Source organism: Sciurus vulgaris, assembly GCF_902686455.1.
Source record: "Sciurus vulgaris genome assembly, chromosome: 2".
Taxonomy (NCBI): Eukaryota; Metazoa; Chordata; class Mammalia; order Rodentia; family Sciuridae; genus Sciurus; species Sciurus vulgaris.
This window is the reverse complement of record NC_136462.1, coordinates 13,989,235-14,014,398: the sequence shown is the minus strand read 5'-3', so window position 1 is coordinate 14,014,398 and position 25,164 is coordinate 13,989,235. Positions and strand designations below refer to the sequence as shown.

Sequence of the window (25,164 nt, the reverse complement as noted above, 5' to 3'; positions counted from 1 at the left end):
GGAGTCCTCTCTCTGCTGAGGGATCCTTGGAAGCACAGACTAATCCCAACTGCTACTGCCAGAGCATGGCCAGAAGCCAGTCCTCAGGCCTCTGGAAAACAGGCGCTATTGAATCCACTTCCCCCAGGAAAGAATAAACAACAGAAGAGCAAGACTAGGGCAGAATAACGGGAGTAGGAGAAGCCACAATAGGATGAGGAAAGGAATGTGAAACAAGAACGATAACAACTAACTTGTGAAGCCCTTACCGTGAGCCAGACTCCATTACCCCGGGAGGCTGGTGGTGTTAGCCCTGTTTACAGACGAAAAAACTGAGGCTCAGATAAGCCACTGCCCAGTGTCCCAGCCCATGACAGGAAACACTGAGGCAAGGAGAAACCTAGGAGGTGGCCACACACGCACGAGCTTCCAGGGGTTCAAGGACAGCTGAGCCTCTGCCCAGCCCTGGGTCCCTTTCCTCTGGGGTCTGCTCAGTTGCAAAGACCTCAACAGCTTAAAAAAAATCAGCCCCTGGGCTTCACGCATTTTCCTCTGGGGTGAGCCCGAGGCCTGGGTTTCAGGTTACAGCCCAAGCTGGAAGCCTGGATAGGGAATAGGGAAAGGAGGACAGTGAAGGCCCCTTCTCTGGCTCTGCGCTCACCACAGCCCTACCCCACTGGGGCCTGAGGTTTCTACGTGCTCTTGGCTTTGTCTTATCCGCTCAGAACAAATGCCACGTTGGACGGACTTCCCATGGTTTCGTTTCACGACTTAAATAAGCCCAAGCTTTTCTGGCATCTGGAAGCAGATTCGAAGTGAAGTCTCCTCAAGGCTTGGGGGGTGAGAGTGGGGGGTGCTGCCAAGGTGGGTGTGTTCCCAGCTCAGTTTCAGGTCATTTTAAAGGTTTTAAAGAATTAGGCCATCAGTACATTCTCAGATCCTTCGAATCTTTCCATCTTGTCATCTCAAGACCCGAACGCGAATCCATCCATTTACTGGGTGATACAAATAGCAGACACTGAGTCAAGTGTTTTCCTGTGTTACCTGTGAGGCAGGCATCGTTGTATGCATTTTATAGATAAAGAAACAGAGTTCCGAGTCTCATAGGTAGGAAGCAACCAAACCAAGGTGAGACTCAAGACCTGACTTGCAAGTTCCACCCACCTCTACCCCAGGAGACTTCCCAACTCTGCGTCCTCCAGTACCATCTTAGGAACTTAGAGCCACCTTAGATTGTACCATTCCTCCTTCCTTGACCACAGCCCTGGAGAGAGCCCCATGGCATCCCCCTTTGTGGCTAGGCCAGAGCCTGCCACCATGGTGGCGTTGTGTGAATATCAGTTGACTAAATATTGGCTGGCTTTCAGGAAAAATAACTCTAGAGAAGCCTCGGACCGACTCCAGCCATCTTCCAAAAGGATCTGTGTCTGTTGCTCTCTGCCTGCTTGGATGCCCTGATCAACAACAACAACAAATTTTCAGATCAGACAAGAAAATAAAGATACAGCTTGAAATTTCACAAATGGCCAGAAGAATCCCTGCGGTCCCTGATGAGGCCCAGCTCTAGCAAAAGGCCACTTCCTCAGCTGCAAAACAGCTCGCAGGCCTTACGGGGGGAGTGCCTAAGTCTGCCCCTGAGCCAAGCTGGTTAGCAAAGCCAGGACTTGGAATGTCCACCCACAGAGATGACAGCAGAGTCCCAGAGGGGGCAGGCTGCAGGAATGAAAGGCAGCCACTCAGGGACGCGGGTCTGGGGACATGTCAGGAGAGGAAGGAGCCTGAACAGGAGTTCAAATCTTGGGTGCCCCAGGCTCTCGGATGCAGCTCCTGACTCTGGGACCCTCAATATTCACATGCTGACCCCTCGCCAGTCAGAATGGTTCCCTAATGGTTACACAGCCAGCTCAGAGCTGTGTCTGTGTGTTGGCTTTTGCCTTTTGTCTGGGTCTTGGTTGGTGACACTTCCTCCCATAGCCCGGTCCTTCTTGCCAGTTAGCCCTGCCTGGCTGGCTTCCCAGTCAGAGAATCTAGTCACTAGATCTTCTGAGGGTCAAAAATCTGCACGACACATTCCAACCAGCCATGAGTCCCATCACTCTTGTAGAGCTGAGCACCCTCAAGCCAAGATACCAGGTTCCTTAATGAGACACAACGTTCTTGGCTTATGGGTTGTGTGTGATTCTTGGGTCACTATTTCCTGTTTGCAAAAGTGTCACAAGTGATCCAGCTTTGTGTCCAGGGGCATGGGGACTCAAACCTGAGGTCAAACTTTGTTCTAGAAGGAGCAGGGTTTAGTGATCTCCAAAGTGGAACCCAAAACAGAGACATCAAAAAGGAAGCTTCGAGATAACAGGAAACCAGGGCTCTGCCTGACCTGCGGACCTGTGGGAACAGGGCTCACCCTACTGTGGACACAGGGGAGGAGACATCCTCTTTAAGAGTGGGTCCCAAATTTAGTAAAAGTGAGCCCAGGGGAGAGGGTGTCCTTTAGCTTTTTCGCAGCAGACTCTCTGACTTCATGAGAAGAAATCCAGGAATGGCGAAGGCAAAAGACCAAGGATCCTGCCTAGGAATGGCTTGGCAAAACACTTGCCTGGACTGGATCACGTTTCCAGAACAATTACGGGCTTACAGAAAAAGGGGATGAAGAAATAGGTTAGAGAGCTTTCGGACCACCCCCAACCTCCAACTGTAGGAGATTCTCCAGACAGCAACCCCATGTCCTCACCAAGGATGTGGCAAGGAAACAAGGCAGAGGGGACACTATCCAGAGACTTGGCAACAAGGACAAGATCCAGAGATATGGCGACAAGGACACTGGTAGACTTTGGGTCTGATTTGAATAAGCCAAAGGAGTAAAGGCATCAGTGAGACCACCAGGGAAATGTGCCCACTTCCCAGATGTTCAATGATGAAAAGGGGTAACTGCTGGCTTTCCTAGGTGTGACAACGGCATCGTGGGTCTTGAGGGAGTCTTTTAGGTATTTTTGTAAAGAAACTTTACCTTGTAGAGATGATTCTGGAATAGTTAAGGATGGAATGATACGGGGTCTGGTATTTGCTTTTAATTAAAGCACTAAGTGGAAGGTAGACAAGAAAGGCTCGTGACGATGACTACTGAACTCTGGTGGTAAATAGGTAAATGTTCATTATATTCTCTCTACTTTTGTCCAGTCTTAACAGAATAAAACTTTTCATTAAAAAAAAATAAAAAGTAAAAATCTTGCTATTAATTCTGGCTTCAGTACTATCTGAGTGCCTTGGTTTCCTCACCCAGAGCCTGATCCAGGTTCAGATCCTGGTTCAGCCCCTTACTCACTGTGTGACCTTATACAGATTTCTTAACTTCTCTGTGCTTTGATTTCCTCTTGGGTACAAATAGAATAAGGGCTCCACCTTGTAGGTGACTGTGAGGACTAAGCGCACTCATTCCAAGGATCCCGCACACCAACACGTATCTGGGTCTTACTGAGGCTGCTATTGCTGTTGCTATTTATTGTTATTGTCATGATAAAGAGAAGCTTCCTCTGGAGCTGCTTGCCTCTCCTAGAGCGAGCAAAGTTCCAGAAAGGTCTCCCAGTCCTCCCAACCTCCACGTTGCTGGTCCAACACTTCCTCCTCAGTTTCCCTGGGCAGACAGCTCTGGACAACTCTCCAGTCTTCTCCCACAATCTCCTTTCATCCGCCAGCCTGTTCCCAGGCCTGCTCTCTCCCATCCCACTTCCTGGAAGGAACGGCAGTGGAGAGAACTTTCCTTCCCACCCTTCTCCTGCTCTTGGCCCCCCAACACCACCTCTTACAATGTCCAGAGGGACCTCTGTGACCCTCTGTAAATCAGGAAACTGTGGGGTGGAGTGAAGGGAAGTCAGAAAGAACTGGGGACTTATGACTACATAATGCTGAACTTTCTGGAAATGGATGGGCCTGGTGCCAGTCCTCACCAGGGTTCCTAGATTGTATTCTTCTTACAAAAGGGCCATTATGAAGGCTGTCTCTCCATGTGACAGGTTCAGAGCCACCAATGGTATGACATCATGGGGACCAGGAGATGAATAGGTGGCCTAGCCATGTCCTCACTGTCCAGGGCCTTGAAACCCTGGAAGGAGGTGTGTGGGAGGCAGGTGGACATTCCTTGGGAGCCCCCAGGCAGCAAATGGGCTGGTGGGGTGGCCCAAAACATACACCAGAACTGGCAGCCCCATGACCACCCCAAACCTGGGTGCCTGCAAAGTATCAGCACCTGCTTCCTCCCCTCCACCTGCAGGCACTGGTCACTCAGCAGATATGGCCCCAGGTGGCATCCTCTGCAAGAACAGCTCCCCTCCCCCACTGTCTCTCTCTGCATTGTCTTGGGGTCATTTCTTTTCCACTGATGAGAGAGGTCCTACCATCTAGTTAGGAAGCTGCAGACTGGTAGCTAGGACAGCCAGACTCACGTTCTAACTGGCTGGAGTCCTTGTTCGCCTTCCCACAACATGAAGAGACTGGAATCAAAGGTTGTTAAAACGCCCCTTCCGGTTAGGATGGTCTCTTGCTCTGCTGCATGTTGGAAGTAAGTGTGGACCATCTTCTCCACCAGGCCTGGAAGAGTGCTGGCTTGAGCAGGTCCCCACGCCCTGCCCTCAGCATGGTGGACTCAGCAGGGGAAAGTCAGCTCCCTCTCCTCCCAACCCCCCACACCCACCATCACACCATGCCCTTTGAGGCCAGTAAGAATGCAGAGCTGGGTTCCAGAACGTTCAGTTTTCCCATGGAGCTCTGAAGGACGCTTGCTGCATGATTCTCATGTGTATTCAGAGAGCAAGGCACACTCATTCACAGGGACACATTGAAGACATTATAGACTCATCAGCACGGCCTGACAGTGGGGAACAGCCCAACACTCCAGAGCCCTGAAACCAGCACAGATCCCATGAAGGAGACTAATGATCCCCCACACTTGGAGGATATAGAAAGGAAATATTAGACTTCCACTTACATTTGTTTCTGTCACATCCTTTGATGTTTTCTATGTCTTGAGGGTGGTTTATAGTTCTCAAACCATATGGTATAACGAGTATGTCTGTCATTTATAAATGTGCCTATAACAGGGATCCAGGTCAAAAAGAGGTGGCAGATGGATGCATGATTCAACAAGTTTGGAGCCTACACTATAGTCCACCTCCCAAAGCCGGAGGCACTTACAAGGTTTTCGACTGACCACAGCCAAAGGGACAGAGAGGATCCCAGGTAACTCTCCTCCGAGGTCACACTGACCACCACACCTATCTCTCTAGGGCACTGGTCACACCCCTTGCCAACTCCTTTAGGGCTCATGGCATATGGTGTCCACTTCTTCCCAGAGTTCCACTGGTGAGACCTCCTTAGGCCATAAGAACACTGATTCCACCCAAGGAATCCACTTTCTTTCCAGAAGAGGTCTTGTTGGGCTTCAGGACTTCTATTGTAGGAGTACATCAGCATATTGAGGGCAAAGCTCTGGCCCTTTCTAGATCTCTCTGGGATTCACTTTTTAAGGTTGAACAGATATATTTGTTATTTAGTTGAGAAAATATGAGACTGACCTTAAAATATGTGGGAAATAGGAAGGAAAGAAGGAAGGAAGGAAGGAAGGAAGGAAGGAAGGAAGGAAGGAAGGAAGGAAGGAAGGAAGGAAGAAAAGAAAAAGAAATAAGACACTGACTCTCTGAAGAGCTGTGAAGCCAGCCAGGCTGAGCCCCCAGGGAGAGGCCCCAGAGACAGGCTGCTGAGTAAACTCGTCTGTGGAGTAGGTCACTGTTTTACCAGCACACTGCACGGTGGCCGATGCCCTGGGGTAGACGCGCTGCAAGCAGACGGAGCCTTCAGGGCAGCGCCACAGAGAGGGCGGGAGGACGCAGACCACTCACCCACACACTGGTTGCCTTCATCCATCTGGTATCCAAAGCGGCACACGAGGGGCCTCGAAATCGTAGGGTAGTTTGACGCCGACACCGGTGGGGCAGCCGCTGGGTAGGGACCCGAGTAGGGGGTCGAATAGGGATTGGAGTAGGGCCCTCGGTAGACCGGGTTGGTTCGGGGGATGCACAGGTACCCGCCATTCTGGTTGACACACATCATGTCTCCTCGGCAGGCCTCGGGGATGGTACGGCATTCATCAATATCTGCAAAGGCCACAGAGAGGCCAAGCGTCAGTGGCCCTCAGCCACCACGTTTGGAGAACTTTTACTTTATTTTTTGCATTGCTGGGGATTGAACTCAGGGCCTCACACATGCGAGGCAAACGCTCTACCTGAGCTGCATCCTCAGTCTTCAGAGTACCTTGATGCAAAGAACCCCCAACATGCCTCCCCAGCTCTCTTTGCAGGCACGTGCTCCCAACTGCTGGCTGCACTGAATCAAATCATGATTTCGACCCTCCCCACATAAATCTGTGCTGGCACCATCTCCAGACTTCTTTAAATGAACCTGCATTTGAAGCTCAAGTAAATGTATTTTTAAAATTCTGTATGACTACAGAAAAAAATTTTTTAAAACTCTCTCAATCAGCACAAATAGAAGAAAACAGTAAAACTAGAAATATAATCATTAGAATAGTGTTTGTGGGTGTAAAAACGTGTTAGGTAATCTCGTCGGCACACGGGACACTCTGCAAGCACAGGGATGAGCACATTAGTGAGACCCTGTCTCAAAATCAAAAATAAAAAGGGTTGGGAATGTAGCTCAAAGGTAAAGCCACCCTGGGTTCAGTCCCTAGTACCAAAAATAAAAAGAAAGACAAGGCTAGCTGAGAGCTTGTGACAGGCTAGGAACGTCCTGCCTTTTTTTATATATATTTTTTTGGTACCAGGGATTGAACCCAGAGGTGCTTAACCACTGAGCCCCAGGCCCAGCCCTTTTTATTTCTTATTTAGAGACAAGGTCTCCCTAAGTTGCTTAGGGCCTCACTGAGTTGCTAAGGTTGGCTTTGAACCTGCCTCGGCCTCAAGCTGCCAGGATCATAGGAGTGTGCACGGCACCCAAGCCCGGCCTTGCTTCAAGGTCAGCTCACTTTGTGCCAGTACGGCAGGGCCCCCTTCCACCAGGCTGGGCCCAGCTTGCTGTTCCTAGAAGGGGAGGGGGGGTTCCACAGGCCGGCCTATCACCAGCTCTGGAGTCTGCTCCACGTGGAACCAGAAGCTGGGGAGAGACGCCTGGACTCTGACAGCTCACCCCTCCATCCTCCTGAGAAACCTGCGCCAGCTCCACCTCAGGAAACCGGCATGCTGAGGCTCAGAGGGCAACAGTTAAAATGGGTGCGTCCAAAAAGAGGACTGCTGCCCCCTTTGTCTCTCGGAACATGGTTAAATCCAAGCACGCACTTTAAGTCAGAGCGGGAGCCTGGGATTTCCTGGTGCAGGTTTTATTCCTCCACCCTCAACCTTCTTTCAAGCTGTCCATCTCCCCGCTGGTTAGCCAATGTGAGCTCAGGGAAGACACACAATTCGGCCGCCATCAAATATGACAAAAAAGCCAACCACAGTGCGGGGGGGGGGGGGGGGAAAGGCAGGGTAGGGGCTGCCTTACTCTTCTCACGTGGCCTGCACTCCATCCACAGCAGGCCGCCGTTCTACACTCGGAATGTCCTTCCCACCCCAGGGCCTTTGCTTAAGCGGCTCCCCCACCTGGGATGCCATTTCGCAGATCCTATTCATCCATCAGTACCCAATTCAAATGGGACCCCACCACCCTTTATTAACTACAGACAGAGCATCCCCCTTTCCTCTCTCTTCCATGGTCCGTGGCTTTTACCTCCACACAACAAAGACTATTCCGGCAAACTGTCTCAATGTTCTCAGGGTCTGTCTCCCACTAAGTGGTCTGCTAAAGGAATGCCCACCCCCAGGAAGGGCCTCGTCCTAATCCTTGAAACCTGGGAATATGTTAGGTATTAAGGTTGCTCATCGGCTAACCTGTGGATTATCTGGGTGGGCCCAAAGGAATCACATGAGTCCTTGAAAATACAAGAAAAGGCAGAAGAACTGGTCAGAGAGATGCCACAACAGCAAAAGCAGCAGCATGAGAGGCACTGGATGCCACATGCCAGCTCTGAGGACAGAGGAGGGAGCCACCAGCCAAGGGGGAAGGGCAACTTCTGGAAGCTACAAAGGCCCTCAGCTAACAGCCAGCCAGGAAGCAATACCTTGGTCCTACAGCCGCAAGAAAGCGAATCCTGCCAACAACCTCATGAGCAAGGAAATGGAGTGTCCCCTTGAGCCCTGATGGTACTTTGACCGTAGCCTGCTGGACCAAGGCTGGGCTCTTGACAGATGGAACCCTACGATCATGAACCTTTGCAGTTTAAGCTGTGTCGGTGGCTCTCTCATTGCCGCTGCCCTGGGAAACCAACCCAGCTGGAAAGCTCTCCGTTCTTTGAGCTCTCACTGTGCTCAGCTGGGGCCAGACACCAAGACGGCAACCAATAAAAGGGCGTCACTGACCGCCATCATGTCCTACCACTGAGTTCCTCCATGGCAAGGCAAACAAAGGTCTGACAACAGCAAACAACAGCTGAGAAAGAAACTGGCCCTGCAATTGGGCTGTCACCAAATGTCCCCATCCCAGCAAGGGATCTGAAGAGGCTCCTACCTAAACACTGTCCTGACTGGCGATCCAGGTCAAAGCCGTTGGTGCACTGTTGCTGCAGGAGAGGAGAGAAAAAACAGGTGAGGTCATGTCACTTCCTTTTCAGTATGAAAGTATGAAAGACGCATTGCAGAATGTTTGGGAAATGGAGCTAAGAAGGAAGACATTCACAAAACCCATATCTGCATCATCACCGCTTTTTATAATCATTTTATACTTAGCATTGTTTTTTTCTTTTTTTAACTTGGGAACACGTTACCACTGAACTATACCCTCAGTCCCTTTTATATTTTTTATTTTGAGACAGGGTCTCACTCAGCTGCTGAGGGTCTCACTCGGCTGCTGAGGCTGGCCTGGATCTTGCAATCCTGCCTCAGCCTCCAGAGTCACTGGGATTACAGGTGTGACCACCCTGTACTTAGCTTTATCTTTAAATTTTTCCTAACCCCCACTTTTGGCGATGGTTACTGGGCTTTTCAATGCTCTAGTTATGAGGAGCAATACAGATCAATCTGTACGCGGGGGACAGCACGCCCTGCCTTGAGCCCCTTCCTGGATGTTTTTAAGGGCAATGACTCTTTCTTCAGATGCTACTTAACCTCTACTTCCCAGAGCCCAATATAAATTCTTTGTCCCCTGTGAAATCCTCTTCCTAAATCTCAGTCCTCTACAGATAGCTAATAAAAGCTACTTGGCAGATGTGATCAGTTTTCTAAGAAAAGCAGGGCTGGGAGAAGCCTCCATGTGGGTCTCAGCAGAGCGATCACACACCTAGATGCGACCAGAAAGAATTGTGGCTCTACCATCCCAGAGGGCTGTGAGTTTCACAAACAATGTGAGCTACAACTTAACGCACTTAAAAAAAAAAGGCTTGGGGTAGAGAGTCAGAGGGCCCTTCAGGAAACCCCTGCAGCCTGACATTTTATAGGGATAAACCAAGGAGGTAAGGTTCTGAATGTGGGGCTCCTGTGCTAGGCCTTCCCTCCACTTTCAGGGGTCCGGCATCCCTGAGCTGTGGTTGCTTGTGGATGATGGGTTTGGCTGCACTCCTGGGGAGGGTTAGGTGCCTTAGGCCTTGGGACAAAGGAAGTAGAACAGAAAAGCCAGGAGGCTGTGCCACTGAGCCCAGGAGACTGGGTTCAGGCCTGTTCTCCAGCTCAGCGCTGGAGTGGGCTCAATCCAACTGGTCTACCCAGCTTCAATCCTCACTCTGGGCTGCTCTCACTGCACAGCTTTCCTATGCCCCCGTGTAGAAAATGGGAATGACTTACCTCTAAGTGGTTGTAAAGATTAAATAGTTTAATGTATGAAAAGTTCCTAAACCGTCGTAAATAGAATCTGGTAACCACTGCCCTCTGGGCCTAGATGTCTTCATCTGTGCCCCACGAGGCTGGATTAGAAGACTCCAAGGTCCTTCCGAGATCTAAAATTTTCTGGTTTCTCTTCCCAAGACCCTCCTTACTCAGTGTCCCCAATTCAAATTCACCCTTCCTTCCTTCCTTCCTCCATTTCCCCCTCCCTCCCTCCCTTCCTTTCTTCCCTCCCTCCCTCCTTTTCTTCCTTCCCTCCTCCCTCCCTCCTTTCCTTCCTTCCTTTCTTTCTTTTTGTGTAAACACAAGGCCTGGTGCATGCAAGGCAAGCACTTTACCCCTGAGCTACACACCTAGCCCTGCTTCAAATCTTATCATGAAAGGAAAAAATATTGCCCGCCCTGCTGCAGCCCCTCTGCTCTGCTTCCAGATGGGGCGCTTCTCTCATTTCTTTCCTGAGCCAGAGGCATGAGTGCAACTCTGAGTTTTTAAAAGGAATCTGCTCACATTTCTCAAGGGCTGACACAGCTGGGTCCTTCCATCCTGACTCCTCCCAGTCCCTCACCCTGACATCCCCTCACCTGCCACATCACATTCCTCCCAGGGTCCCAGCACAAGGGTGCTCTCCTGGGTTTGGGACTGAAGCACTCAACACTGCCCTTGGAGAAGTCTGCTTAACCTCTACCCCTCCCCTCATCTCCTCCAGGAGGATGCAAAAATGGAGGCACTCAGGGACCCTCGGGGCCATGGGCAGGCCCCCAGGGCACAATCCTCCTGAAGCACGATGGCCTATTGCAAGTTTTACCATTGAAGATAAGCTGGGGTTCTCTGAGGGATATAAGGAGACAATCTGATTCTTGGACTGGGAGTCAGGATCCCGAGCTATAATCCCAACCCTGCCTCTTAGAAACTACATCCCTGGGGCCAGTGGCAGCTTCTCCGAGTCCCAGCTACGGTCTACAGCGAAGAGCTCCATTCGATTAGGTCAATGTAAAGTCCTCCCACCACCGCAGTCTAGGCTTCTAAAATGCATGACTGGACTCCCTCACCCTGGGTTTTTAATACATTTCCAGACAACTTAAAAAAAAGTCTTACTTGTGCATTCCCAGGACGTGGAAGACCGAGAGCCAGGAGGGTGGTAACGGTGAGTATCCTGTGGAAGGAGAGAAAGTGCATGTAAATCCCAGGTACAGCGGGTCTGAGGGGCTGTGCACCTCACGCTCCCAGGAGGCCATGATGGTGGCTTCTCCACCTGCTCGTATGGGGAGGCAGGGCACACTCTGGAGAGGTCAAGGAGGCTTCCAGATACCTAACCACCCCAAACAGAAGCTGGCCTCCTCCACTTGCTTCCTGTATCAGGATAATAAGTTGGGTCACATTGTTATTGCGTGTGAGGTGCTGGGGTTGGAACCCAGGTCTGGCCTATGCCAGGCAAGCGCTCTACCGCTGTGGTACAGCCCAGCCCCTAGAGCATATTTTCTTAACAAAGAGTTTTGCTGCTTCAAAAAAAATTAAAGAAAGAAAAAAAGAAAATAGAAAAATTTTTAAAATGTTACTGTGAGATTCACAGTGCATTGACCAGCTGAGTTTTGAACATCTCAAGCTGAAATGACTAGAGTCAATAAACCATCAGGCCACGAAAGGAGAGGAAAGTGGGAACATGAGGCACTCTGAGTTCCACTGAAGAAAGGGGTCACAGAAGTCACCTAACCACAGCTTTGAGCCCTTGGTTCACACACGTGAGAATCCCCAGTCAACAGATGGCTCGGAGGACCCAGCTCCCAACGCCAGCCCCACAGAGTGAACTGCAGGAACTGTTCCACCAGCAGGCCCCAGGCAAGAGAGGACTGGGGACATAGGGGAAGGAGCCCAGAAACCACCAGTCAGGGCAGTGCTGTCACCCGCAAGTCACTAACCCTCTCTGTACCCACCTGCAATCTGACCTTCATCATCCCCAAGCTTTGCTTTTTTTTGCAGTGCTGGGGATTGAACCCAGGGCCTTGCACACGCTAGGTAAGTGTTCTACTACTGAACAGCACCGTCAGTCCTCAAACTGTTTTCTGACGAAACCGTGATCACCAATATGCCGTAAAAGTCTGAGCTGTGTAATGGTGCACACCTGTAATCCCAGGGATTCAGGAGACTGAAGCAGGAGAATCACAAGTTCAAAGCCAGCCTCTGCAATTTAGCAAGGTTCTAAGCAACTCAGCCAGTCCCTGTCTCAAATTAAAAAATAAAAAAGGCTGGGGGTGTGGCTCAGTGGTTAAACACCCGGGGGTTCAATCCCCAGTACAAAACAAAAAACAAAAAACAAAAACCAACTATCTGTACCACTTCACATCCATCAGGATGGTTATTTAAAAAATAAATAAATAAACTAAAATAACAGGTGAGGGCAAGGATATGGGGGAATTGGAACTCTGTGCACTGTTGGTGGGAATGGAAAAATGGGGTAGCCACTGTGGGAAACAGTGTGATAGTTACCCCCAAATTAAACACAAAACTACCACCTGATGCTGCAACTCCACTCCTGGGTACACACCCAAAAGAACAAAAAGCAGGGACTCAGACATTTGCCCACCCATGTTCACAGCAGCAATATTCACCATAGGCAAGAGGTGGACACAGTTCAAATGTCTCTGGTAGATAAACGGCTAAACGAAATGTAGATAGGTGTATATATGTGTACAAATATATCATAAATACACAAAGGAATCTTATTCAGACTTAAAAAGAAGGAAATTCTGAAATAATGCAACATAGATGAACCTTGAGGACATTAAGAAAAATATGCCACTCATTTAAGAAAAAGACAAATACTGTAGAATTCCATTTATATGAAGTACCTGGACTTGTCAGATGCATAGAGAAAAGTGGGATGGAGGTTGACAGGGGCCAGAGCAAGTGGGAAGAGGAAATTACTGCTTAATGGGGAGAGTCTCGGCTTGCAAGATGAAGAGTTTGAGGCTGACTGCAGAGCACAGTGAAGGCACAGGACACTACTGAGCTGGTGCTTAAAATGGGTAAGTGGAATACAAAATCCATGCAAATGCACAGCCTTATTAAGGGCTGTCATTATGCAGTTCAATAGCAATTTGTCTGAGCAACTACTGCCTGCACCAAGGACGCCAGGCAGAGCAGCTACAAAACTGTGACCTGACTGCTCCCCAGGTGAGCTGGTTGGGGATCTACATGAATCAACTGGTAAGAGCACTGTTGGAGAGACCCACTGGGTGCCAAGGAGCCAGGCTGTGGGGAGGGGCAGGAAGGTCAGGGAAGACTTCCCGAAGGGGGTGATCTTGAAGCCTTCTTCTAGGGCAGTGGACCTGGGACTGGCTGGATTTGGTGACCTTTTCCTGGCAAAGTGTATCACCACTTTGTAATCCCTCCCTTAACAGAATGAGTGTTGGGTAGATTACAAAGCTCACCCATATCCATGACACAGGGTTCATGTGAAGCAGCAACTCTGGGTATTCAGATGGCCAGAGTTAAGGTGACATCCAGAAAGAACAGAGTCCCAATATGGTACTAAATGCAAGCCCACTTCCTTCATCTAGTCCCCAATCCAAAGAATAAAGATTCTGAGCAGCCACAAATTTTCATTTTATCTAAGCGCCTGTGTCAGCCAGGTTCTAGAACACTGGAGACAGCTCTGACCTTATAAAGTGCAGAGCCAAATCCTAGGGCTTTTTGATATTTGCAATGGCCAGATTTATATCTGGAAGGAATGAAAGAACAATAACAAATTTATTTTCCAGTCTGTATATTATGAATTTCAATGTTTTCCTGTTTCTTCACATGAAGTTTCCTTTCGGGTGGTTATAAAATCCTGTCTCGTTTATGTTGGAGACAGAACAGGCTGACTGCATGCAGTGAACTTCAAGAGCTAGTGGAAAAGGCGTGCTAACCCCGCCTCTCCCTACTCTGCTCCCCATTCCCTTTGGCTGGAGGCAGCCCCAGGAAGGTCCAACACCAAGCCCAGCCTCCTGAAAGAGCCACAGCTGGGTCCTGGGGGCCAAATAAGCTCCAGGCTAATGAAGAGGGTTTCCAAAATGAAATAGTACCCAAGCACTGAAGCTCCCACAGCGTCACAAATAGCTGCACCTTGTCATGAAAAACCCTAGAAAACGCCAAAAAATGAACTAACTGCAGCTAATGCTGGAAAGGAAAGAGGAGTCAATGCTCCAAACTGGTCCCTGGAACTTTCGAAATCAGGTGGGTCCACCCATTTCGTGCCCCATCCTAAAAATACGAGGAAAGCAGGGAGATCAAGGGAATATCAGGACTGCCAGTCATTGAACTGTGGGTCCCCAAGCCAGGATGACATTATTAAAGCTTCATTTTCAGCATGCAAGCACACACACTAACACACATATACAAGGTTAATTTATGCAAAGCAGCTCTGTTTTCAAGAGTTGGCCAGAGAGACACTGTGCAGATGTCATGTAGATAAAGTTCTGCAAGACTTAAGGATTCCTCGACTGGGATTGCAATTTCCGCAAAGAATAACAAAACATTTGCTTACATGTATCTCTGTCCGCTGTCCCCACTTTTCATTGGTTCAAAACTTCTGGGTCCCTTTGTGGATCCCACACAGACATAGAGAAAATTCAGCCCGTGATGTTCAGTCAGTCGATTTGCTTGTCCAACAGCCGAAGCAGCAAAGCAATTGCTAGTGAACTAGGAATCGCCCTCCCAAGTTTAAAAGACACACATATATATATGATATTTTTTAAAAGTGCGCACCAATTTGCAGCCCTTACGGAAAAGAACGAAGAAATTAAGCACTGAGATTTTTGCAGACCTCTCTCCGAGGCTGACTTCTGAAACTTAGACAATCCCCACTCCCAAACCAAGGCTTCAAGATGGAAATTACAGAGGCGCAGCTTTTTATAATTAACAATATCATTGCATCACTGGCTAATGCCTTTTCCAATACCCTGACATAGCCTGAATCTCCGCCACAGCCATTTTCCACCCATCAGGTTTTTAGTAAGGTTTCCAGACCCTGGAGAAAGAAAGCCCGGCGCCGGGAACCTACCTTTTAAATCCTGGCATGTCCAAGATGCGCGGGGAAAAGAGGCAAAGGGGGAGAGAAAGTTCCCAGGCGGGACCCTCGGAGGAGTTCTGCGCGGCGGCTGCGCTGGGCCGGAGGGGCTCGCGGGTATTTTATTCCAGAGGGGCCCAGCGAGTGATGGAGAGGGCAGGGGGACAGCCTGGGTGCTCCGAGCCACTGGAGAGCCCTCGGAGTAAGCACCTGGTTTCGCTTAGCCCTCTTCAGTAATTCAGCATTAAACCAATTGGAGGAGGAATGTTAAAAATGAACACTTCATTTTCTAAGTATGTTAAACAATGCAAATGGGGCCTCAGTCTGGACACAGCTGGTTCAGATTACAGCGCTCACCAACTGGCTAGACTCCTCACAACAATCTTGGGGCGTCTGCCAGGGCCAAGTGCTCGGCGCTGGGAGGAGAGCCCGGTCCCGGCCGCACTCGGCTGCGAGCACCTCGGCTGGAGGCGATGGGCGGGCAAGTGCAGGGGCGCGGGCCGGGGAGGCCGCCGCGCCTCGGCTTCCCACCCGGGGCGGGGCGGCGGGGCGCGCGGGAGGGGGTTGCGCGCCGGGCTGCGTGGCAGCGGAACCCGCAGCGGAGCGATCGCCGCTGGGACCGGAGCGACTTGCACCCACGACACACGCAGTTGCAGGGACTAGAAACGTAGCATTGATTGGGAATTCAGACCCCGTTAAGCCAAGTGGGAGGAGGGGGTGGGAAAGAAGAGGGGGCTGGACTCCTGCGGATGCTCACTCAAGGCTCCAGCCTGAACCAGGACACCTCTCCTGGTCCTCGTCCCTTGAGTCCCTCTGGCATTTTCTGGCTTTAATTAAAAAGCATCCCTTGACTTGAAAGCGATTTTGACAAGAGGAGTGTTTTGAAAGAGAGGATGGTGACAGGCCCTCAAGTCCTGTGCCGAGTCGTTTGCGCACACTGTAGTGGTGGCGTCGAACTACTTTTTTCTTTTTTCGAACCTGGGACCCTTTCATGAAATGAAATTGAGCCTAGGATACTACTCGAGGAAAAACACAAGTGAAGTGGTGGTGGCCCAAGCCCTCCTCGTCTCCACTTTCTCCTGGACCCCTGGAAGCCCTGCCCACAATTCAGCAAGCACACAGCTCCTCTCACCTTACCCGCAACTGGGCGCGGGAGCCCTCACCTCTACTGCATTGGAAGGTGGGGGTCATGGAGGGTCAGTAACTTCCTCATGGTCACCCTGGGCCTCCAGAGCCTGCGTATTTAATTTAGCTTCTCAAAGGACATTGTTCTGTATGCATGAATTAAATGGAATCCCACTGAACAAGAACAGCAGAACATTGATAGTTGTGCTAGCTGTGTCTATTTACTCTGTTTGAAATTTCCAATAATAAAACATTTTTAAAAATACCCTTTATTTACAAGGCTCTTCCTCTCGCATTATTCATAACAGCAAAAGATGATAAACACCTAAGGCTCATCAATAAGACATCTATAGAGTTAATATAAGGGATTTCCAAAAGTAGACATTAAATACAAAGTACAATCATTTTTTTAAGCTAGACACATAAGAAAGACTACATAGTGACCAATTCCATTAATAAAAGATTTGAAGTCAGGTTGTGCCTGGGAGGGTGCACCAGGAGGAGCCTTCTGGGTGCTAGTAATATTCTAATTATCAATGTGGGTGCTGCTTACAGAGGTGTGTAGACTTGGGATTTGTGAACTCCTATGCGTGTCATAACTTATTTATTTAAAAAAAAGAAGTGTCTTTTTATGTGCTAACTTTGAAGACTTTCCAATATATTTTGCAGGTCAAAACTGTAGAATATTGGTAACTTCACATAGATCAATTTAATATATTGTGTAAAAGTAGAATACAAGTCTAATATATAAGCAAAAAGTAAATAAAAGCATAACATAAGTGAAAAGGGAAATACAGAACTGTGTGTGAAGCATGCCGCCATTTGCAAAAAACCAGAAGATACACAAGTTCTTGCTGTATGCGTACAGAAAAGATAAGGCATCTCTTTGGGACACTTTGGGACACATATGGGACACTGTTGTGTGATTTCTCTCAGTCATCTTAGGTTCCTATAATTAATTACCACAGACTAGGTGTCTAAACAATAAACATGTATTTCTCACAGTTCTGGAGGTTGAAGTTCAAGATCAGCATGGTGCCAGCATGGTTGGGCTCTGGTGAGGACCTCCTTCAGGTTGCAGATGGCCTTCTCTGTGTCCTCACATAGTAGAAAGAGGGAAACTGTGGAGAGGAGAGATCTTTGATCCCATTCACGAGAGCTGCACTCATGACTGAAGTACCTTCCCAAGGCCCCACCTGCTAATACCATCGTATTGGGAGTTAGAATTTCAACAGGTTCATTCTGGAAGAATATAAACATCCGATCTATAGCAACGTCCTGGGAAGGAAATTGGGTAGGGAGCTGGAGAACAGATGTGAGAGGCGATTTATCTTTTCATTGCTCATCTTTTGATATCATCTGAATTTTGCACATGTACATATGTTGCCCATTCAAAATATGAGATTAAGTTATTTTACACAGACATTATACGTATGTAGAACTATTTGCTGAGGCAGGAGTTTTAAATTACTTAGTCCACTTGCCCCACAGACACCACCAATTTTCCTGCAGGTTTCAGAGGGGGAGAAAATCAATATGACTGTTTTCTACATGAGCAAATTGAAGACCCCAAAATCAAAACTGTCTGGGAACCTATCTGGGACCAGAGATTATTGCCATCTTAAAATTGTGGGGCTAGCTCTTTCCACCATCTTTTCGTGCTGCCTCATTGTGCTTAGGAATGTCCTGGCTGATGCTCTCAAGAGCATCAACAATGCAGAAAAGAGAGGCAAGCGCCAGGTCCTTATTAGGCCATGCTCCAAAGTCATCGTCCAGTTTCTAACTGTGATGATGAAGCACGGTTACGCTGGCGGATTTGAAATCATTGATGATCGCAGAGCTGGGAAAATTGTTGTCGACTTCACAGGCAGTTAAACAAGTGTGGAGCGATCAGTCCCAGATTTCATGTGCAGCTCAAAGACCTACAAAAATGGCAGAATAATCTGCTCCCATCCCGTCAGTTTGGTTTCGTTGTGTTGACAACCTCAGCGGACATCGTGGACCACGAAGAAGCAAGACAAAAACATACGGGGGGAATAATCCTGGGATTCTTTTTCTAGGGATGTAAAGCATACATACAATAAAATGCCTCAATGGAAAAAAAAAAAAATATATATATATAGTAGGCTAGAAGGAGGGAGAGAATGAGGGCTGTCATCAAAGACTTTGGCCAGAGTCTTGGGTTTATCACTTACTGGTTGGGTACTTTGGGCAGGTCACTTCACCTCTCCATATTTTGGTTTCCTCATCTGCAAAATGGAGATGATATCTCTCTCAGGATGATTGTGGGAGAGAGATAAAAGCTAGTTATCCTCATGATGGTTACTGTGTCCAAACTCCCATCCCTACACAACCTCCTACTAAATATCTTTACTAAATAGTAACTTAACCACTTCTAAAGTCGGGGGGGGGGGGCACTCTCACTATTGACCAGCTCAATTTGTTAGTGCTGTCATGAGAGGACCTCAGGTTGGCTTCCGTGGAGTTCTTTCCATGGGTCCTAATTCTCCCCTGTGTAGCCATAGGCCAAGCCCTCTTCTACCTAACAATCTTCCCATTCACGAAAACCGTCCATGCTATTTCAGTACCCCCCACACTTATCCACTGAAAGTTGGCTGCAGTCAACCAAAGTCCAAAAATATTAAACGGAAAATTCAAAAAAGTGATTTGAAAGTTTTAAATTGCACGCTGTTCTAAATAGAATGATGAAATCTTGCCCCGTCCCACTCCATCCGCCCAAGATGTGAAACGCCTCTTTGTCCTGCTGTGTTAACCAGTTTTTCATTCACTGTGACAAAATACCTGAGAAAATGACCTAAAGAAAGAATGATTTGTTTTGGCTCAGGGTTTCAGTGCACATTCAGTTGATTCCATTGTCTCTGGGCCTGTGGTGAGACAGAACATCATGGCAGAGGGAACAGGGGCGTGGAGCTGCTTACTTCATGGCAGATGGGAAGGAGAGAGAGAAAGAGAGAGACACAGGGACAAGATACAGTCCCCGAGGACTCCCTCCTTTCAACTAGGTCCTACCTCCTACCCCACCCCCTGCCAATAGTCCATTCAGCTATGGATCCATGAATGGATTAATCCATAGACAAGGTTATGGCCCTCGGATCCAATGACCCCCGAAAGCCCCACCTCCGAACCTTGCTTCACAGGGACAGCCTTCAACACCGGAGCCTTTAGAGGATGTTCCAGACCCAAACCGTGACACCAGCTTACATATCCATACTGTGTGCACTACCTTGGTCCCTTAACCACCGTGGTTGTCAGATCCACTGTCCTCGTGCAAAAGTACCTTTATGTTACTTCAGATGGCTCCAAAGCACAAGCATAGTGACAAGGTCAATTTTATTACAGTATATTGTTATAAATGTTCTATTTATTATTCATTGTTGTTAGTCTCTTAATGTGTCTAACTTGTGAATCAAACCCCATCATGGATAGGTATCGGAAAAGACATTGTGTATGTAGGGTTGGATACTATCTGTGGTTTCAGGCACGCACTGCATCTCAGGACGCATCCCCCTAGGGATGAGTGAGGGCTACTGTATTCTTTTCCAAGCCAAACATCCCAGTCCTTCCAACTGGTCCTCAAGAATCACATGACCCCTTTGGCAGGTGCATCAGCCTGGTGGTCCAGACTGAGTTAGCACCAGTGAACCATCCAGAGGACCCAGGCCACCTGGCCCCACCTCCTCCCTCCTGTTGGGCTGTTAATTCTTTTTAGCCAAGAACAGAGTTTTACATGTTTCCTTATTGGAGCTTTATCCATTGTTCAAGCTCTTTTCCAACATAAGTTCTGTCATCTGAGGTATCACGTGTCACTCCCAGCTTTGACAACTGTGCATCTGTCAAATGTGACTTGGGCTTTACGAGTTCTGCACAGCACCGTTACCAGGACAGGTGCTGAAGGGGAGCTGTTCCTCCAGGTTGCCACTGAGCTCTGCTCTTTCCTCAGCAGTTTGGGGCCACTGCCGATTGTCTAACTCTGGGTGCCGCCAACCTCTCTCCAAAACAGCCTGTCTCACTGCTGGATTGTTACAAGGGCTGTCGTGAGCTGAACCGAGTCTGCTTCCTGTGTGACCTGCCTTCCCTAATCCTCCCTCTGCAGCCACGGGTCATGCCCTCTTTTACTGAACAAGCTTCCTGTCCTGAACAGTTCCCCTTGTCCAAAAGGACTCTGTGGAGACTTTGTCAAATGTCCTGTTGGCATCAAAACGCATGCTGTGTATCACATCTCCTGACCTAGCAGGTCTCTTTTTTCCTAAAAGAAAAGGAGGGTCCTTTGGCAGGACCAACTGAACAAGGACCCTTGCCGGCTGGGAGATCACCACTTCCTTTTCCACGTGCTTTTTTTTTTTTCTTTTTCAGTTGCAAAATAGGGATCCCAACATCTGCCCTGCCTCGGCCCTCAGAATCAAATGGATGTCACAAGATGTAAATTGCTGCATAATGTAAGAGGGGCTTCACCCAGGTTCCAGTGGAGCCCCATTGCTGTGCTACGGCTGGAAGACAATCAGGTGATTTTTTCCAGAATGGTTTGATATGGCACACTGGGTTGGAGGGGCTCAAAATTAGGCATTTAATCATATACTTTATTAATATTAAGGCATTAATTTTGTTTCACTGTCCAAAAAGAATTACATCACAATGGTTTTCTGGGAGCAACTGGGAAACAGGGAAAAGGGTGTTATTAAATGTCTGTTATGGGGCCGGACTCGGGATTCCCACAGTGAACCTGTGAATAGGAAATCCTGCACTCTGCCTCAGGAGACAGGCCCCTGCACAGGTAATAAACAGCCCAGGCTCCAGCCCCAACCAGGCCAATGTGGTTTGGGAACCCTTGTTCTGCTTTGCTTTCTCTGACTTACTATTGACATGGCTGTTTCCCTCCCTTAGCCCTAACTCCCCAGGAACATTCCAGAACTCCCTGGGTCATTCATTGCTTTCTCTTTTTCTTAAATTCTTTAAATGTTTATTATTATTATTATTCAAAAATAGTCAGAAAATTAAAGTCAACCCCTGAGTTCTGGGGGGACACTGGCTCCTCTTCACAAGCCTCCCCCTGCTGGGCGGAGGGAAGTTCCTGTTGTTCTGAGCCCTTCCCCCACTCCTCTCCCTGGTCAGACTGAGCTCAGTCTCATTCACCTCCTCACCGAGTCCCGCCTCCAGCATGCAGCTGAGTCCTCAAACCGAAGTCCCCAAGATCCCAGTGATCCCGGCCCACAGCCTCTTCCCCGTGGACTCTGGCCTCCCAAGCGCCTTCATCACAACTTGAAGTTACTCTGGTGAGCCCTCTGAAATTCTCACTGCATTTTCCTCAATCCCTTTTGATTTGTATTTTACTTTAATTTGTTCTAATTAGTTATACATGACAGCAGAATGCACTTATGCACTTCGATAAATCATACATAAATGGAATATGATTTCTCAGTTTTCCAATTGTACATGTTGGAGGATCACATTTGTCATATATGTACCTGAGGTGATAATGTCTGTTTCACTCTACTGTCCCTCCTCCCCTCCCTTCACTCCCCTCTACCTAATATAAAGCAACTCTCTTCTTCTAGCTAGCTCCCCACTCCCGTCATACTGCTTATTGATTATTAGCATCCACATATCAGAGAACTCATTCAGCCTTTGGGTTTTGGATTTGGTTTATTTCACTTAGCGTGATATTCTCCAACTCCATCCATTTACCAGCAAATGCCATAATTTCATTCTTCTTTAAGACTGAGTAATATTCCTTTATGTATATATATATACCATGTTTACTTTATCCATTCATCTATTGAAGGACACCTAGGTTGGTTCCCTTTAGCTATTGTGAGCTGAGCTGCTATAATATGGCTGCATCACTGTAATATGCTGATTTTTAAGTCCCTTGGGTATAAACTAAGTGGGATAGCTGGGTCAAATGGTGGTTCCATTCTGAGTTTTCTGAGGAATCTCCATGCTGCTTTCCTTAATGGTTGCACCATTTTGCATTCCTACCAACAATGTATGAGTGTACCTTTCCCCCACATTCTTGCCAACATTTATTGTTGCTTGTATTCTTTTTTTTTTTTTTTTAATGTTTTGTTTTAGTTGTAGGTAGACACAATACCTATATTTTATTTTTATATGGTGCTGAGGATCAAACCCAGGGCCTCACGTGTGCTAGGCAAGCACTCTACCACTGAGCCACAACCCCAGCCCTGTTGCTTGTGTTCTCGATGGTTGCCATTTTTACTGGAGTGAGATGAAATCTTAGAGTAGTTTTGATTTGCATTTCTCTAATTGCTAGAGATGTTCAACATTTTTTCATACATTTGTTGATTGATTGTATATTTTCTTCTGTGAAGGGTATGTTCAGTTCCTTAGCCCATTTATTGATTGAGTTATTTGGTTTGTTTGTTTATTGGTGCTTTTTGAGTTCTTTTTCTGTCCTGGAGATTAGTGCTCTATCTGAGGTGCAGGTGGTAAAGATTTTCTCCCACTCTGTAGGCTCTCTCTTCACACTCAGTCCCTTTTGTTTCTCCTTCTCCCTAAGCAGACAATCCCCCAAAGTTCCATGCAGCCTCTCTACTCTCCTGTCCTGAGACCAGTCACTGGTCCCCTGGCTTCAGCTGTCACCATTACACAGATAACTCTTGCATAAATCTCTCTCACCATTCCTGACTTCTATCTTGCTCTGTAGACCCAAATGTTTAACTCCAATTCACCTCCTCTCCTTTGATGCCAAACCAAGGTGATTAGTTCACTCCCTGTGAACCAATAAAAAGGTCAAAATTATTCCACTTCAATGCTGTGTTTTGAGAGAGGTTCTTAGTAGTGGTGGTTTGGGTGTTTTAATTTTTTCTTTTTTTTTGTCAAAATAGTAACAGCTCAATTGTTATATTTGATGCTAAAGTGACACATGGTCTCACACTGTGTGCAGTCTAGGTGGTCTGGGGCGGGTTGTGTCAGCACTGTCCCATGAAGGTGCTCACAGTGCTGACCTTCAGTGCATGGTCCAAAATGGCTCAAACTGCCTACCCACATTCAGGAAGTCGGGGAAGAGTTCAATGGCCACACCCCACAGCAAGGGAGGCTGGGAGATGTAGTTTGTATTCCACCAGGTCAAGTGCCTACTTAGCTCAAACTCTGGAGTTCTCTTGCAGTGCAGAGTTTGGACATCAGAGGACAAGCAGCAACCTCTGCCAGAAATTCAAGGGGACACCAATTGCCCACCTCTCTTCTTTGACCATATGTATTTCTGTAGTGGAGATATTAGCTTTCTGTCATTTCTGTTGCAATATCTTCCTAAGTTTGTCTTTTGCCTTTTAATCATGTTTATGGCATTTTTGGAAATATATACACCTTACATTTTTACTTATCTAAATGTCTTAATCCCACCCTTCATGATTTCCACCCTCTATTAAAGAGCACACATGTCCTTTCATGTTCATATTAGGTAGAAGTGACCTTTAAAAATAGATCCACAAAATCCCTTTGCTCCCAGGGTATTACCTGGAAAAACAAATTGTATGTAGGGAACATCTGATCTCCCCGAATGTCGAGTTAGTGACAAGACAGGCAGCCTAGTAGGGTAAAGAACTCATAGGCTGTATCTCAGGAGACTGCATCTTAGTCCCACAGGTAGCCCAAAGAAGCTGGGCAATCTTAAGCAAAATACTTGGACAGTTTCTTTTTACCTTTAAATCTCCGTTCATCTGGAATGCATGTTGGTATAGGATATATATACATCTACTTAATTTTTCTCTTAATAATTAATCATTTGAAATACTATCACTAATCAAACAATGCCCATTTCTCTCTTAATTGAAAGATGATAAATTGTGCAAGGTAAATGTACAATGGATATACTTAGATCTTGTCTACATTACTCTTTCAATTTGCCTATTCCTGGGTCAGTTTTATTTACTTTTACTTAAAATTAATATGTCGATATCTGGTAGGGTACATACATGGTCCTTATTACTTACTTTTTTTTTTCGGTAACGGGGATTGAACTCTGGGGCACTCATTGAATTCAGGGGCACTCGTCCACTGAGCCACATCCCCAGCCCTATTTTGTATTTTATTTAGATACAGGGTCTCACTGAGTTGCTTAGTACCTTACTTTTGCTGAGTCTGGCTTTGAACTCACCATCCTCCTGTCTCAGCATCCCAAGCTGCTTGGATTACAGGCATGTGCCACCACACCCAGCTTATTACTTACTCTTTTTAAAGAATATACTGGCTTGTCTACAGGTATTTATTCTTCAAAATGAAGTTTAGAATTATTTCACCAAGTTCTAAACTAATACTATAAGATATCAAAATTTTATTAATTTTTTAGTCTTTTAGGGAGTTTGTCATTTCATTCATGTTGAAGTCTCTATGCAGAAACTTTGACATCTCTATACACTTAGTTGAGTTTTTGAGTGTCCCACGCAAAACCTCATGAATTCTTTTATATAGACATCCATTCATTCTTCCATTCACTCAAGTATCTCAAGTGCTAAGTGCAGCCACCTATGAGCATAGGGGCTTTTGGAGTCAAGTCAACTTGGGTTTGATTTGTCCCTTATTACTTACTATCTGTGAGACTATAAGAAAATTCTTTAACCTCATTGAAATTCAATTTTCAGCTGTAAAACAGAGCAAAAGTATATCAAACTATTCAAAAAGATATAGTGCCTATACAGTACTTACCACGTCTCAATGCACAGTAGGTCTTCAATAAAGGTTAGGTCCCTTTTTCTCATTTTAACCACAAGACAATGATTAGTCAATAGTGCTGGTGGAGCTGGGTGTAATGGCACATGCCTATAATCCCAGTGACTGTGGAGGCTGAGGCAGGAGAATCACAAGTTTGAGGCCAGCAATTTAGTGAGAGTCTGTCTCAAAGCCATAAAAGGTCTAGGGATGTAGCTTAGCGGTAACAGGTCCCTAGGTTCAATCCCTAGTACCAAAAAAAAAAAAAAAAGAAAAAATTGGTGCTAGTGGGTATGCACAGGTCAGAGGGCACACAAAGAGATGCCCCACCAGTCTTGATGTTTTCTTTAAAAAAAGATGTTACCTGGAGGAAAAGACTGAATCTTGAAATAAATGTGAAAACTAAGGCCCAGA

The 25,164-nt window shown here is 47.2% G+C and overlaps 1 protein-coding gene across 2 annotated transcripts in view; it reads right to left on the bottom strand.

Moving 5' to 3' along the window:
• Window positions 1-15,412, bottom strand: part of FBLN5 (fibulin 5) — a 69,245-nt gene extending 53,833 nt beyond the window's left edge. The window contains exons 1-4 of one of the 2 annotated variants that reach the window (XM_079127637.1): window positions 14,935-15,412; window positions 10,989-11,046; window positions 8,587-8,638; window positions 5,868-6,122 (exon numbers count right to left, since the gene is read on the bottom strand). In XM_079127637.1, the coding sequence (XP_078983763.1) occupies window positions 5,868-6,122; window positions 8,587-8,638; window positions 10,989-11,046; window positions 14,935-14,951 (382 nt within the window). In that variant the 5' untranslated portion in view covers window positions 14,952-15,412. Of the gene's footprint in view, window positions 1-5,867; window positions 6,123-8,586; window positions 8,639-10,988; window positions 11,047-14,418; window positions 14,714-14,934 lie in introns of those variants that run through there. The other variant, XM_079127636.1, reaches the window with a different exon arrangement.
• Window positions 15,413-25,164: the final 9,752 nt, after the last annotated feature.